General features: G+C 45.0%; 3 protein-coding genes across 4 annotated transcripts in view; 1 reads left to right on the plus strand and 2 right to left on the minus strand.

The window, feature by feature from the left end:
* Nucleotides 1-501: 501 nt before the first annotated feature.
* On the minus strand, nucleotides 502-6,312 carry zbtb37 (zinc finger and BTB domain containing 37). 2 transcript variants are annotated; one of them, XM_058637748.1, is made up of 4 exons: nucleotides 6,179-6,312; nucleotides 3,950-4,886; nucleotides 3,769-3,868; nucleotides 502-3,450 (listed from the first exon to the last, which is right to left on the minus strand). In XM_058637748.1, exons 2-4 carry the CDS (start codon nucleotides 4,876-4,878, stop codon nucleotides 2,908-2,910), a joined length of 1,572 nt encoding a protein of 523 aa, XP_058493731.1. In that variant the 5' UTR covers nucleotides 4,879-4,886; nucleotides 6,179-6,312; the 3' UTR covers nucleotides 502-2,907. The 2 variants fall into 2 exon arrangements, with proteins under 2 accessions (XP_058493731.1, XP_058493732.1); XM_058637749.1 differs by having other exon boundaries at nucleotides 3,950-4,889; nucleotides 6,179-6,269.
* Nucleotides 6,313-10,854: 4,542 nt separating this feature from the next.
* On the plus strand, nucleotides 10,855-12,876 carry LOC131465897 (T-cell acute lymphocytic leukemia protein 1 homolog). The gene is made up of 3 exons (XM_058638851.1): nucleotides 10,855-11,124; nucleotides 11,262-11,751; nucleotides 11,842-12,876. The coding sequence occupies exons 2-3, from the start codon at nucleotides 11,712-11,714 to the stop codon at nucleotides 12,195-12,197; spliced, it is 396 nt and encodes a 131-aa protein (XP_058494834.1). The 5' UTR covers nucleotides 10,855-11,124; nucleotides 11,262-11,711; the 3' UTR covers nucleotides 12,198-12,876.
* Nucleotides 12,877-15,037: 2,161 nt separating this feature from the next.
* The window catches only part of fam174c (family with sequence similarity 174 member C), a 3,031-nt gene continuing 2,748 nt past the window's right edge, over nucleotides 15,038-15,320 (minus strand). The window contains exon 3 of the mRNA XM_058638682.1: nucleotides 15,038-15,320. This exon is cut by the window's right edge and continues 190 nt beyond it. The gene's annotated coding sequence lies outside the window, so the exon portion shown is untranslated.

Here is a 15,320-nt window from a genome sequence, read left to right on the forward strand (position 1 = left end):
AAACTGACTGAACTGAGTTTTACATGTTTGATCTGACACTGATTACACTTTTTTAATTGTCCTCACAGCTGATCTGGAGACAGCTGATCAGCTACGAGGACGGAGGTTGTTGCTGGTTTTCAAACCTGGACAAACCGGTTCAGACCAGTTCACTAAGTTGTTCTCCTGGTAAGTAGTTTATAAAATATGAAGTCAAAGGTCAACTTTCTATTTCTTGAAAATAAAAAAATGAGGCAAATGTTAACGTGGACTGACTTTAGCCTTTAGCATGAAAGCAGGGCAACAAGTCCACGCTAATTTTTTCAAAAAACAAGAGAAAAAAAAAAACTCAACCCAAAATGTTTTAACACAAAAAAGAAAGAAAGCTAACTTCCATCACAACATTTAAAGTGAAAAACGAGCCATAAAAACATAATTTTCTATGTAGTCTTTTCTTCTACGTCAAACTTTCTTTACATGTTTATATATTTGTTGTATCAATGGACCCGGTTCAGACCAGTTCAGACTGACTTAACACTGGTTCGAAGGCAGTTCAGACTCAGACTGGCTCAGAGTGGTTTAGACTGGCTCAGACCGGTACAGACTGGTTTTGACTGGTTTAAAGAGCCATAGTTTGTATAACTTTAAATATAATGCTCTGAAACAGAGAAATAGTGATTCTTCTTCTTCTCGAGTTTAATGACATTGAATTACTGCCATCTAGTGGACGTATAAACTCCTACACTTGATTTATATTTTCATGTCCTAATAAAAAAGTGATGATGATGTTGATGATGTCACAGCGTTTTCCTGAACCTTTAATTAAAAAAAAAAACAATCAATGATGTCACTCGTGAGTCGTCGCAGCTGTGCTGAGGATTTACCCATAATCCTTAGTGTCTGTTGTTTTCTGCATTATCGTGGCGATGGATCCACGGTGACTCGTCATTGCTTATTTACACTGAGGTTTAGCCGTTAGCATTCTGCTACGTGGGGAAACGTGACGACGTGATTGGCTGAAAGAAAACAGTCTTTTATACCTGATAGTTCCTGGTTTAGCCTGAAGAGGGCGTGGAGTCTGGAGACTTCATTTGCATAAAAACTGTGTAGAAAAACGACAACGTCTACAAGATGAACGTGTGAATATTAATAATAATAATCATTGTAGTAGTTTGAGATTATGTTTTCATTCATGTCCCTGTCTCTGACCCCCCCTCCCCCCATAAGTGCTCGTGTTGTGGCATTTCGGGACCAACATGGCCGCCGCGCCGTCGTTCCTTTGGTTGCCAGGACGTTGGATCAGCAGGTGACCTCTGACCCCTGCAGGGCCTGGCTACAACATCCATGTGGTCTAACTGGGTCCAGGTCTTGTCCTGACGCCGCCCGATCACAGCAGTCAGACAACAACGCATCAAATCTGCTGCACTTTAACCTTCAAACAATCCATCAATCAATCAATCCATCGATCGAATGAATGATTGATTGATTGATGGATTGTTGGTGATCAAAGATCAATCATCACTTTACAGAAGAATCAAATTATAATTGAATATTGTGTGCGGCAGATTTAAGGCGTCGTTAACTGATTATTGATTATTGATCACTGATCAGGAATCGAGTCCATGTATTTGTCACAAACATTGTCAGAGCAAAAAAGTGTCAATCAAAGAAAGAAAAAGCATCGTGTTTGTTTATAAAATATCTGAGAAGACTGACAGAGAGCTCTGTGAGTGGATCAGAGCGCCCCCCGGTGGTGCTGTGCACTGCAGTGCAGCAGCTGTATTGCGTAGTGATGAGAGGTAACTGAGCTGTGTAGCTTATCTGAGGCTGTTTCCTGCTGCGGCTCTGTTCAGTCAACAGGCCGGAACATGGACCGGAACATGGTCCGGTCCACTTCAGTCCGGTTCGGTCTCACTTTAACTGCCACTAAACGCTGATATTCATAATCGTTTACAGCGAAACCAATAGATGAGTCCAGTGTGATCAGAGTTTAGGCTCCTCACCTTTCAACGCTCAAACTAAAACCACATTCTGTGTTGGTCTCAGGTTCCACATGTGATCCTGATCCACATGTGGATCTTCACATGTGAGCTGAACACGACGTTTATGACACTTAGATGAGGGTTACATAATAAATGTGCGTCAGAACCTGGTTTTTGTTCAAATGAAACAAAAATAGATCATAACAATAATTAGAGTTAATTTTCCTGTTGAAAAACAACGTTTACGTGTTTGTGGTGAATTTTCATTATCGTGAAAAACGTAAATATTTCACTCTCGCTCACCAACATACAGTCTTAGTGATTTATTTGAGTGGCCACAAGGGGGAGCTTCATTCTTTCAGGAAGATTCTGGCTCTGTGAAGGTGCCCCCTGCTGTCCACCTGTGGTGATGTTTTAGTGAAAATTTTCTGAAACAAATAAATTCATTCATTTAATTATACGCATTCATATGATAATTAATGAGGAGGAGGAGCAGGGGGAAGAGGAAGAGCTCTGAACACACTGGAGTTTTCTCTTTTTTTGTTTGTTTCCGTGGCGTCACCAGGGCGTCACCGTGGCATCACCATGGCGACGCCATTTCTCATTAACCCTCTGGACTGTGGATTGTCAAAGGCAAACATGAAGGATTGAAGTTGTTAAACTGGCACTGAGATTATTTTGAATATTTTGGCAAAGTGGTTGTGATGCGATTTGTCGAAAGTCGTGAGGCTGCGAATATAAAGCGATGACACAGTAACAGAAAGAGGCGGAGTCTAGCAAGGACTCCGGTGTATGAGGTTGTCGTGGAGTGTGTGGCGTTCTCTTGGTTTGTTTTGGTTCGTGAAGGTAGATGCGGTTTAAAGCAGAAACAAATCTCAGTTCGGACTCTGAGGTGTTTGTGTGTGTCGGCCAGGTCTGACCCCTGACCTCTGAAACCTCAGCCGGGTCAGTCCGGTCCAGTGGTGGAGACCGAGGCCTGCGGACCTTCGCCGTACTGGGCGCCGCTGCCTCCGCCGCTGCCTCCGCCGCTGCCTCCACCCGCTCCCTCTGGCTCCTCCCTGCTGGGCGAGGCCTCATCTCCAGGACCTCCTCTGGACGTGACGGAGGTGGTGGTGGTCTCAGGGGACGCGCTGTGAGCTTCCTGTGGCGTGCAGCCCGGGTGGTTCTTGCGGAAGTGCTGGTTGAGGATGGCCTGGAACGGGAAGCTCTTGCCGCAGACGTGGCAGTGGAACGGTTTGTTTCCCGTGTGTTTACGAATGTGATATTCCAGCTGATCTTTACGCGTGTACTTCTTCCCACAGATGCGACACACGAACGGCGTTATTCCCATGTGCAGGCGCATGTGTCGGTCCAGGCTGCCCTTCTGGTTGAAGGACTTGCAGCAGTAGATGCAGGTGAGACGTGGGTTGTAGCGGAACCAGCGATCGCCTACCTGCTCCCTCAGGTAATCCTCGTAGCCTCCCATGTCAAACGCTGCATGCTCCTCCCCCTGATGACATCACAAAACATCCATCAGTCAACTCCACACTAGGAGCTAATGCTACGCTATCTACTGCTATACTGCTAAGCTAACTACTCTGCAGGAAATAATACTAAGCTAACAAGAGTCTTGATATGCTAATGCTATGCTAACAGCTATCCAGGAGCTGATGCTAGGCTACCTACGGCTAAACTAACTACTATTCAGGAAATAATGCTAAGCTAACAAGCGTCATGTTATGTTAACCAATGTCAAGGAGCTAATGCTAAGATAATAAGATTCCAGAAACTAATGCTATGCTAACAATTATTGTGAGAAGGACTTTACCTGTGAACTGGACTGTCTCACATCGTCCACTCTGTTCGGAGACTCACTCTTCGCTCGCTGACGCTCGGTCAGGACGACCACACTTCCTGTGGGACTGAACCTGACACACACACACACACACACACACACACACATTAGCACACACACACACACACTCAATCACAGACACAGACACACTCACCGGTCAGTCTCACTGAAGCTGGATGATGGTTGGACACTTCGTGGACCCAGGACGACGCCTTGCCCCGTGACCAGTGTGCTGCGTCCTGAAGTGTCAATCATCACAGTGGTGCCCTCCTCCACTGGCCCTGCCTCTTCCTGTTGCTCGGCTGTGAGCCACTCCTCCTCCATCATCTCGGACTTGATGTGGACTCCCTCCACGCTGCCGCCCTCCTCGGCACTGCCACTCCTGTCCGGCTCGCTGCTTGTCTCCACGTACCACTGACCGGCCCGGTTGATGCGAAGGATCGGTTCTTTTCCCGTTCTGCCAACAACCGTAGCCCCGCCCCCCTCCAGTCCGCTGTGCTCCACAGTTGGGGACGGGCTGATGGGCTCCTCCGCGGGGCTGATGACGTCCCGAGCCTCCGCTCCGCCCCGCGGGCCCAATATCCGCAGACTGGCGTGGTGATGACTTCCTCCTCGGACTACGGCCTCCAGGTTCCGAGCGCTCCTGGACCCTCGCGCCTCGTCCTCCCTGGACTCATGGTCCAGGTCGGCCAGGCTGATCTTCAGGTGGATCCCCTCCAGGATCTGCGTGCAGCGGTCGATGATGTGCTGCATCTGCAGGAAGCTGGCGGCGGTCAAATAACTGATGATGTCGGCGAGCTGCAGGCACAGACGACCCGTGTAGCAGAAGGACAGCAGCTGCTCGAACACCGACGGGTTCCGGATCACGGTCAGAGACACCGTGCTCATCTGGCTCAGAGACATGTGGTCTCGGAAGTACGGCGAGCTGGCGGCGAGGACCACTTTGTGAGCGCGGAAACTCTGACCCTGAACCTGGACCACGATGTCACACAGACGACCCTGGACCCGCAGCTGGTTCAGGTGAGTCAGAACCGAGTTACTGAAGTCAGGGATGTCCAGCTGGATGCTGCCGGGCCGCTCCATGCTGCCACCTGCTGGACACACACACAACACATGCAGAGACCACTGTTAAAGGGACAGTCCACGTTTTTATCCTGAACAATAATATTACGGTGATGACAGATGACAGGGTGATGACAGATGACTCGGTGTTGACAGATGACAGGGTGATGACAGATGACTGGGTGATGACAGATGACTGGGTGATGACAGATGACTGGGTGAAAACAGAGTGATGACAGGGTGATGACAGTTGACAGGGTGATTACAGGGTGATGACAGATGCCAGAGTGATGACAGGGTGATGACAGGGTGATGACAGGGTGATGACAGATGACAGAGTGATGACATAGTGATGACAGATGACAGGGTGATGACAGATGACATAGTGATGACAGGTGACAGGGTGATGACAGGTTGATGACAGGTTGATGACAGGTTGATGACAGAGTGATGACAGGGTGATGACAGGGTGATGACACAGTGATGACACAGTGATGAGAGAGTGATGACACAGTGATGACAGGGTGATGACACAGTGATGACAGGGTGATGACAGTGATGACAGAGATGACACAGTGATGACAGGGTGATGACGGATAACAGTGATGACAGAGATGACAGGGGGATGGCGGACAACAGTGATGATAGAGTGATGACAGATGAGTGATGACAGAGATGACAGAGTGATGACACGGGGATGACAGAGATGACAGGGTGATGACAGAGATGACAGGGTGATGGCGGACAACAGTGATGATAGAGTGATGACAGATGAGTGATGACAGAGATGACAGAGTGATGACACGGTGATGACAGAGATGACAGGGTGATGGCGGACAACAGTGATGATAGAGTGATGACAGGTGAGTGATGACGGAGATGACAGAGTGATGACACGGTGATGACTGATGACACAGTGAAATCAAACATTAATGTTTAATTCAACAGTGTGATAAGCTCCGCCCCTCACGTGTCAGGTCCCAGTGAGACCGGATCAGGACTGACAATAATAACAGAACCAAACCAGGTCTGCCACATCTGAATTGTCACTTTAAAAGGTGAGTCCTGATCCTGATGAACCAGACTGAACTCTGACCCCGCACCTGGTTCCAGGAGGTCAGGACCGGGACACATCTAACGTCACCGGACGTCACACGACTCTGTGTCCAGGTCAGGGCGGAGTCAGAGAATCAGAAGTGGGTCACAGCTGGACCCAGATCCAGAACCACATCAGCACACCCAAACTGAACACACAGGATCAGGACCAGGATCGTGCCGGTGTGACCCGGGTACAGGTGTAGGTGTGGAGCGGGACTCTCACCTGAGGACGGAGTGAGGCGGGGCCGGAGGAGCCGGGAGGTCTGGGTCGGTTCTGGTTTCAGGGCGCGGTGCTGTCAAGGCTTCAGTCCTGCAGTTAGCTCAACATCGTTAGCGGAAGAGGCCGATGACAGCAGCTCGGCTCGGCCCGGCTCGGCCCGGGAAGTTGCAGCTCCGTCTCCGTTCCTCAGGCTCCAGCTGCTCCAGCGGCGGCGGCGTCGGGTTCAAGGCCGGAGAGGAGCAGCTGAGCTCGGGCTCATGAGCAGCCGCTGTGCCGCCATTCCTGTGGAGGTGAAGCTGCTGCTGCGGATTCTCATCTTCCTCTGTGACGTCACGAGAAGGAAGGAGGAAAGGGAGAGGGTGCGAGGCATCATGGGAAATGAAGTCCAAGCCCAGACAGAGAGGTGGAACAACTGGCGCTGAAGACTTCAGTTCCCAGCATGCACCTGTGAACAGAGGGTCATGGAATGTGAAGTTTACCTTAAGACTTCCACTTTAGATTCTCCATTATGGTTTATATAAAGCTCAGACCAGAACCAGAACCAGTACAAGAACCAGTACCAGAACCATAAATCAAACCAGGTCCAGAATCAGAAAAAAGTATAATAAAAAAAGATGCAGGACTGGAACCAGATTAAAACCAGAACCAGGACCAGAATTAGAACCAGAAACTTAAGAACCAGAACTTAATGTTAGACCAGAAGTTGTATGAGTCTGAAACATGTGATTTATTTATCATGAAACAACCTGATAATATAATTTTTTTTTCCAACATTATCTTTATTGAGTTTTCACAATTTTTCCAATTACATAAGTATACAGAAATAAGAGCTCCCTCACATCAAGAAAGACATCAGGGGTAGTTAAATTATTGTCCAGCATTTAAATTGTCCTTCCTTGTAAGTCAGGTATTTATGAGGTAACACAGAGCAACACTTAAATGAAAGTGTAAGTATAAAAGACAAAGAAAAAAAAAGATAACAACAACAACCCGAACAATGAAAACAATAAAAGTTTCTCTGCCTTATCAAGAGTTAGCCCAGGTTATTTCACTGTTGTGCATGGATCAGATATACAGACTTAGAATACATTTCACATGGAGTAAAGAAATCAAATATCAAAAAATTATTTTGGATCACTGCAAAGGACTACCAACAACTACGCCTTTTCAGCTTCATTCCCCACATTACTTAAATCCACACTCTCCATATGTTCCATAAATTTACCCCAAATGTTTTGAAATAGTGGTAGTTTTCCTTTTATAATGTAAGTTATCTTCTCCATTGGTAAGGTTGTGGATATTTCCTTAACCCAGTTGATGAGTTTTGGTTTACTGGTACTCCTCCATGAGAGTGCTATGACTCTTTTTGCAAGCAGTAAACATAAATCCAGGGCAGTGATTATTTTCCTAGACATGTGATGTATATCAGGATATAACCCTAGAATAATTAGTTTAGGGTCAAGAACTAGTTTTATACCCAATATAGTCTCTAAAGTTTGTTTAATCTCCCGCCAAAACTGTTGGACTTTACTGCATTCCCAAACGCAGTGAAAGAACGTCCCCTTCTCCTCTCCACACCTGAAACACAGGTCTGGGATAGTATCGTTATACTTACTAAGCTTTTCTGGTGTCACATATGTCCTCATTAACCAATTATATTGGAGTACTTTGAGACGAGTATTGGAAGTTTGTATTTGTGCTACAGCACACACTTTTTCCCAGTCCTTGGAGGGCACGTACTCCCGTAGATCTTCCCTCCAGGCATCAAGTTTCCTTAAAGAGGACTCAGGGGATCCCTCCGCCAACATGTTATATAATCTGGAGATAATTCCCTTTCCGCAGCACTCTTTTTTCATTTCCATTTCCAAAGTAGACAACGGAGGGATCGACAGACACTGGTTCACTGGAGATGATCTAACAAAGTTTCTCACCTGCAGATATTTAAAATGAATGATGTTTGTTTGGGATATCATACCTGGTAATCAACTCTTCAAATGACATCAAAATCCCACCATCTGATCCCATGAGGTCCCCTATTATTTTTAAACCTTTTTCAGCCCATTTCCTAAAACCAGGGTCTGCTCTGCCTGGAGGGAAAAACTGGTTACCCCATATCGGACTGAAACGTGACAGAGAGGGGGGTTCACCTAAATATTTCTTGACCTGATACCAAATTATAATCATATTTCTGAGTATAGGATTTTTTGTCTTTTTTTTCAACATTTCGGCTTTTGCTGAGTATATGTACTGAGGGAGAGGGAGAGGAACTGAGCAGTTTTCAATATTCATCCAAGGTGGAGGGGGCTTATCTGTAAAATAATACATCATAGTCCTCAGTTGAGCTGCCCAATAATACCAAAGTGGATTGGGGCACTTGAGGCCTCCTCGATCATACGGTAGGTACAAGAGTGATAAACGTAGTCTCGGTCGTTTATTATTCCACAAAAAGCGTACAAATTTTTTTTTTAAGAGTGGGAATAAATTAACAGGAGGTGGCAATGGGATGTTCTGAAACAGATACAGAAGTTTGGGCATTATATTTAATTTAAGAACATTAATTCTTGCTATAAGCGATAAAGGCAGGGAGTTCCATCTATCCACAGAGGAAGTAATTGAGTCTATCGTGGGATTGTAGTTAGCCTCAACAATGTCTCTTATACATGGTACTATCTTAATCCCCAGATATGTAAAACAATCTACCTTTTTGAATTGAAAAGAGTTTTCGATATTATTCCTTTCTTCCGAGTTAAGTAACATTAATGAAGATTTGTCTTTGTTTACTTTATAACCTGATATCCTTCCAAATGTGTTTATTAGGTCTAACAAGGCTGGAATAGAATTTTTCAGTTTTTCCAAGAAGAGAATGACGTCATCAGCAAATAAGGCAATTCTGTGTTCCTGTTGGCTTACTGATATACCAGTTATATTTTCATGAGACCGCACCGCAATGGCTAACGGTTCAATTGCTAAAATAAATAACAAGGGGGACAAAGGACACCCTTGCCTACATCCCCGTTTGATTTTAAATGATTTAGATATCACTCCATTTGTTATTATTTCAGCATATGGTTCATTATATAAAAGTTTAACCCACCGACAGAAATTATCTCCACAGCCAAATCTTTTTAGTATTTCGAATAAATAAGGCCACTCAACTCTATCAAAGGCCTTTTCGGCATCCAATGATAGCAAAGCAGTATCTGGTTTTCCTTCTCGATTATGAAGAATATCTAACACGCGTCTCACATTATGAAATCCCTGTCTACCCACAATAAACCCATTCTGGTCACAGGTAATTATGTTTGGTAAAATTTGCTCCAGCCTTCTAGCCAAAATTTTGCAAAGTATTTTTAAATCAACATTAAGAAGACTTATTGGTCTCAGATTTCCACATTTGTTGCAAGATTTACCAGGTTTGGGTAGTAGAGTTATCAGAGCTCCTCTTAGTGAAACGGGGAGAATTTCTTTTTCAAATGAGTCCAAAAACATGTCAAAAAGAGGGGAGAGCAATTTGTCTTTAAATTTTTTATAAATTTCTATCGGCAGCCCATCTGGGCCTGGGGTTTTGCCTGTTTTCAAATTATCTATTGCTATAGATATTTCCTCCTTAGTTATAGCTGCCCCCAGATCTGCACTTATTAATCCTGGAATGTTGGGTATTTGGAGAGTGTCTAAGAAAATATTTTGTTCTTGTCCGATGTGCGTTATGTCTGAGCTATATAATTTCTCAAAAAATACCTTAAAAGTTTCACTGATTTCTAGTGGGTCAACAATAATCTGTCCGTCACTATTTTCAACTGAGGTAATGTTTTTCTCATTTTGTAATTGTTTGAGTCGCCAGGCCAAGAGTTTTTGATAATATTATTGATCTGAATCAATATACAATCTATTACTGAAGTTTGTAAACCACTCACTCTCCCACACCAAACCTCATAGAGAAAATCAGCAATTTTAGCTGCGGGGACAAAGGAGCTGCTGGTCCTCTGCTGCCTCGTGTGGTCACTTTGTGTCACTGAGGTCAATCTGAACAAAGGATTTCAAACACTGAAGTGACAAAATAAGACATTTGAACTTAGTGATGGAGGCAGCAGTGGATCAACAACTCCTGTGTGTGTGATGTTAAAATCACTGATTTTCTCTTTGGACTTTGGTGTGGGAGAGTGAGTGGCTTACAAAGACGTGATCATGTGACGTAGATCTGATACAACAACACAACAATCTCTTTAAACATTTTAAATTGATGACGTTTAATGAGATCATGTTTCTGCTTATTATATAAGATGGTAATGTATCTGTTATATTGATATCCTATATTTTGTTTAAATGTAGTTTCTGTCCTTTTTATGTCTCGTTACATTCTGTGTCTATATATATTATATATAATTTATATAATATTAAATAACTTACTTATTTTTTATAAACATTTATACATGTTACAAATGTTCCTTTTTTATTTGTCAACTGTTTTTTTTTAACAATTTTTCTGTATGTAAATGTTTTTTGTCATTGACCTCTGGGACTAATAAAGCTTGTTTAATTGAATTTAATTGATTTTTTTTTTAGATCCTGGGAAAGAGCTGAAGTCGTTTTTCCCTGAGAGGAGGAGGAGGAGGAGCTGCTGCCCCGGGTCGTGATTGAGGAGGAGACGCCGGAAAACACGACTCCCTCAGGGAGGGGGGGGGGGGGGGGGGTTGCAATCCTGGAACCCGTGGGTCCCCGGGGAGCCTGACTTTAATCAGACCGTCGTTAATGACAATGGCATCTCCATGGAAACGAAGCGTCACGACACAAGGGGTGCGGGTGTGTGTGTGTGTGTGTGTCACAGGTGGGTATAAAAGAGGCGGTGAACTGTGGACCATCAGACCAGAGCCGGACTGTCCACCATCCACGCGAGTCTGTCTCTGCTGCTGCTGCTGCTGCTGCGCGAGGCCACGCTGCACCGACAACAGGTGAGTCACAGATCTGCCAGCAGAGGGTGACGCTGTCTGTCCTTCAGTCACTTGACATAAACACGGAGACAATGTGTCATTCATTATTTTACTTCTGGAGTAAAAGTTGTAACATTTTGTGTCTTTTTCATCTCCAGGAGGACACACTCTCACTGTGAGGAGACGCAGTAAGGGAAACACCGTCACTGTGAGGACATGCAGTGAGGACACACTCTTACTGTGAGGACATGCAGTCTCTTTGAGGACATGCAGTGAGGACACACCGTCTCTGTGAGGACACGCAGTGAGGACACACTCTGACTGTGAGGACATGCAGTGAGGACACACCGTCTCTGTGAGGACATGCAGTGAGGACACACTCTTACTGTGAGGACACACCGTCTCTGTGAGGACATGCAGTGAGGACACACTGTCTCTGTGAGGACACGCAGTGAGAACACACTCTGACTGTGAGGATACACCGTCTCTGTGAGGACACACCATCACTGTGAGGACACACTCTGACTGTGAGGACACACCGTCTCTGTGAGGACACACCGTCTCTGTGAGGACACACCGTCACTGTAAGGACAGTCAGGACGTCCACAATGTCTCCATATGAGTCTGACATGAAGGACACGACGTCAGGTAAAAGCATGTTTGATTGTTTTATTGATAATTGATTAAATCATTGTCATTGATCATCAGCTGACTCCTCCCTCATCTCTCTCTCCTCAGGTTGTGGGTGGAGCGTCGGGAGTCGGAGCTTCACCAACAGTCGTGAACGTTGGCGGCAGCAGAATGTAAACGGAGCGTTCACTGAGCTGCGCAGGCTCCTCCCCACTCACCCCCCCGACAGAAAGCTGAGTAAGAATGACATCCTACGCCGCGCCCTCAGGTACATCCACTTCCTGGACCGACTGCTGGACGAGCAGAACCTCGGGAAGGTTCCCCAGGTCCGACTGGAGAGTCTGGAGCAGGAGCACAGACTGCAGGGGGCGCTGTCTTCACCAAACTGTAGCTGTGAGAGTTCAGAGGAGCAGGAGAGCGGAGGAGACGCTTACCTGAGGTGTCTTCACCTGGAGACGAGCTGAGGACAAGGTTGTCTGCAGACTTATCACACACACAGTTGTGTAACTGTTGTTGTTGTTGTTGACAGAACCCCATGTGCTTTCTTTAATGTTAAAGGAACAGTTTGTATAAAAACCTGTGGTTTGTTTTAATGAATCTGTAAAATTCAGAAATATTCAACATTAACTCTTTAAAGGGACAATTCAGTTTTTTGAAGAGTATGAAGTACTGACACATTGTCGGAACTGACTGTGCTGTGAGCGCCCCCTGCTGCTGACAACCAGAGACTCAGTTTAAGTCTCTGATATCTACGTCACATGTTCACGTCTCACTGTTAGACGGACTTTTCCAACAGGAAACTGAAGTTTGTAAACCACTCACTCATCAGTGATTTTAGCTTGCGGGGATACAGGAGCTGCTGGTCTACTGCTGCCTCGTGTGGTCACTTTGTGTCACTGAGTTAAGTCTAAATTAAATATTTCAAATGCAGAATTCATTAGAAGAAGACATTTGAACTTAGTGATGGAGGCAGTAGTGGATTAACAACAATTTTCTCTGTAGACTTTGGTTTGGGAGAGTTCGACTGAAAGGTGATGATGTCATCATTGTTGTTGTTTACTCTTTCATTGTGCCTGTGTGGTGTTTTGAATGTTTGTATGAATAAAATTTGTAAATATTAAATGTCAGACTTGTAATGTCATGTTTTTTTTTATTCTGACACTTTTAAAATAAAAATGATTAAAAGATCATTTCTGTGATTCTGTGTGTGTGTGCGCGCGTGCATGTGACACACACACAAACACACACACAGTCTCTCTCTCACACACACTGTCTCTCAAATCAAAACAAATCAAATCGGTCTTTATTGGCATGGTAACGTACTTACATCTTACATTGCCAAAGCAATATAAGATGTACCCAGACATGGCTTTTAGGGCAGCCTGTGGCCAAGTGGAAAGGGAACTTGGCTTGTAACTGGAAGGTTGCTGGTTCAAGTCCCCACCAGGTTGAAAGGGCTGGGGTACCCAACTCCCATTGCTCCCTGGGCGCTACTCAGTGTGGCAGCCCACTGCTCCTAATTCTAGGATGGGTCAAAATGCAGAGAATAATTTCCCTAAGGGGATTAATAAAGTATCTAAAAATATTTATCAACATATGTACAATATCTGTATAACCACACATATTATAGTAAATAGAGAGAGTAGCTGTTCAGTGGGTTAGCTGCTCTTCTCTCTTGTCCACTGGCTGTCCCTCAGTCACTGGCAGCTTGACACATATTGTGCTGCTAGCATGGTGCATTTCCTTTTCTCTCCCAGGACAAACTTTAATGCTGCTTTGTCTGGAATGTTTTCAAATTCACTGTATTGTTGCAGATTTTGAGGAAAAACGAGTCGCTCAGGTCTTTGTATGTGTGGCAGTTTAGTAAGAAGTGCACCTCTGTCTCAGAGTGAGCTCTGTCTGTCCTCTCTTGGTTGCCAGGTCTGTCTGTGTCGGCCTGTTTCTATTGCTAACCTGTGGTCACTTATCCTGTATCGGGTCAGGGTCTTCCTCAGTCTGGGGTGTCAGATATTCTGCTAATGTGTATTCACGGTTTAATGCCAGGTAACATTCTAGTTTGCTTTGAGTTTTTGTTGACTTTTCCCAGTAGGTGATATCATTTTCCTTTTGTTTGGTGATCATTTGGTTGGGCCAGATAGTTTGGGGGGTTTTTTTGAGGCAGGGGAGGGTTGGTGGTGGTCAGTCTCCAGACCAGCTGGCTGAGGGCACTCCTCTATGTTGTTCTCTTGGCTTTGCAAGGCTTGGTGGTGATATGAGGTGGGGTCACTGGTTCAAATCCCCACCCGGCCAAAAAAGGGCTGGGGTACCCCTGAGCAAGGTACCCAACCCAACTCCCAATGCTCCCCGGGCGCTACTCATTGCAGCAGCCCACTGCTCCTAATTCTAGGATGGGTCAAATGCAGAGAATATCAGTCAGTCTGAGAGTAATTTCCCTAAGGGGATTAATAAAGTATCTAAAAAAAAAAAAATAGAATGATATGGCTCTCTTCTGGATGTCAATAAGGAGCAGGAACAGGCCCAGTTCAGCAATATTTGCATTATTTGGTGTTTTTCTCTGGACTCTAAGAATTTATTTGCAGAATTCAGTGTGGCAGGTTTCAATTGGATGTTTGTCCCAATTAGAAAAATCTTGGTTTTGGTCTTGGTCTCTCTCTCTCTCACACACAGTCTCTCTCTCTCACACACACACACAGTCTCTCTCTCTCTCTCTCTCTCTCTCTCACACACACACACAGTCTCTCTCTCTCTCTCTCTCTCACACACACACACAGTCTTTCTCACTCTCTCTCACACACACACAGTCTCTCTAATTGAAACACGCCCCTCTCTCCCCACAGGGACCTCTCATCACTCTAGTTACTCTCTCTCTCTCGTCTGATTGGCTGCAGATGTTTATCGGTCATCAGCGCCACGCCCACTCATCATCAGTGGCTTGTTAGAGAGACAGGCTCCGCCCCCTCTGACCTCATGTGACCCTGATAAATTGAGGTGTGGGAAGAATCCAGGGAGCTCACTCACACACTCACACATTCACACACTCACATTCACTCATTCACACACTCACTCACCCACACACATTTACTGTGATGTCACTGCTGATCACAAGTCAGTAGATCAAGCACAGAGTTCACAGATCAAAACAAAGAAGGAAGAAGTCACCTGTGTTGTCACAGTGACATCAGTCACCTGTGTTGTCACAGTGACATCACAGTCACCTGTGTTGTCACAGTGACATCACAGTCACCTGTGTTGTCACAGTATTACACGGTTATGTCACAAACATTCAAAGTCAAACAAGACAATGTTTTGTTTTGTTTTTTTTAATAAATGAATAAAAATGACACAGTGAATGCAGCGTTGTGACGTCCTCAGGGGGCGGGACCGTTTCCTCTAAAGGGGAGGAGCCACGAGTTATGGAAATCATTTTATAGAATAATTTTCCTCAAACAGAAACAAATGTGTGGGAATTTCCCTTTAACGATCAATCAATCAATAAATCCATCCATCCATCCATCAATCCATCCGGCGAGCCCAGCTGATCACATGAGTCGTTCAAGCACAGAGTTCAAAACAAAACAGATCAATGC

Source organism: Solea solea, chromosome 9 (genome assembly GCF_958295425.1).
Source record: "Solea solea chromosome 9, fSolSol10.1, whole genome shotgun sequence".
Lineage (NCBI taxonomy): Eukaryota > Metazoa > Chordata > Actinopteri > Pleuronectiformes > Soleidae > Solea > Solea solea.

Bases quoted from the DNA above. Each gene is read 5' to 3' on its own strand.
- LOC131465897 (XM_058638851.1), top strand. From the start codon at position 11,712: ATGTCTCCATATGAGTCTGACATGAAGGACACGACGTCAG. The intron at 11,752-11,841 runs GTAAAAGCATGT...CTCTCTCCTCAG, and splicing joins CATGAAGGACACGACGTCAG to GTTGTGGGTGGAGCGTCGGG.
- zbtb37 (XM_058637748.1), bottom strand. From the start codon at position 4,878: ATGGAGCGGCCCGGCAGCATCCAGCTGGACATCCCTGACTTCAGTAAC. The intron at 3,869-3,949 runs GTGAGTGTGTCT...TGTGTGTGTCAG, and splicing joins AGCTTCAGTGAGACTGACCG to GTTCAGTCCCACAGGAAGTG. The intron at 3,451-3,768 runs GTAAAGTCCTTC...TGATGTCATCAG, and splicing joins TGAGACAGTCCAGTTCACAG to GGGGAGGAGCATGCAGCGTT.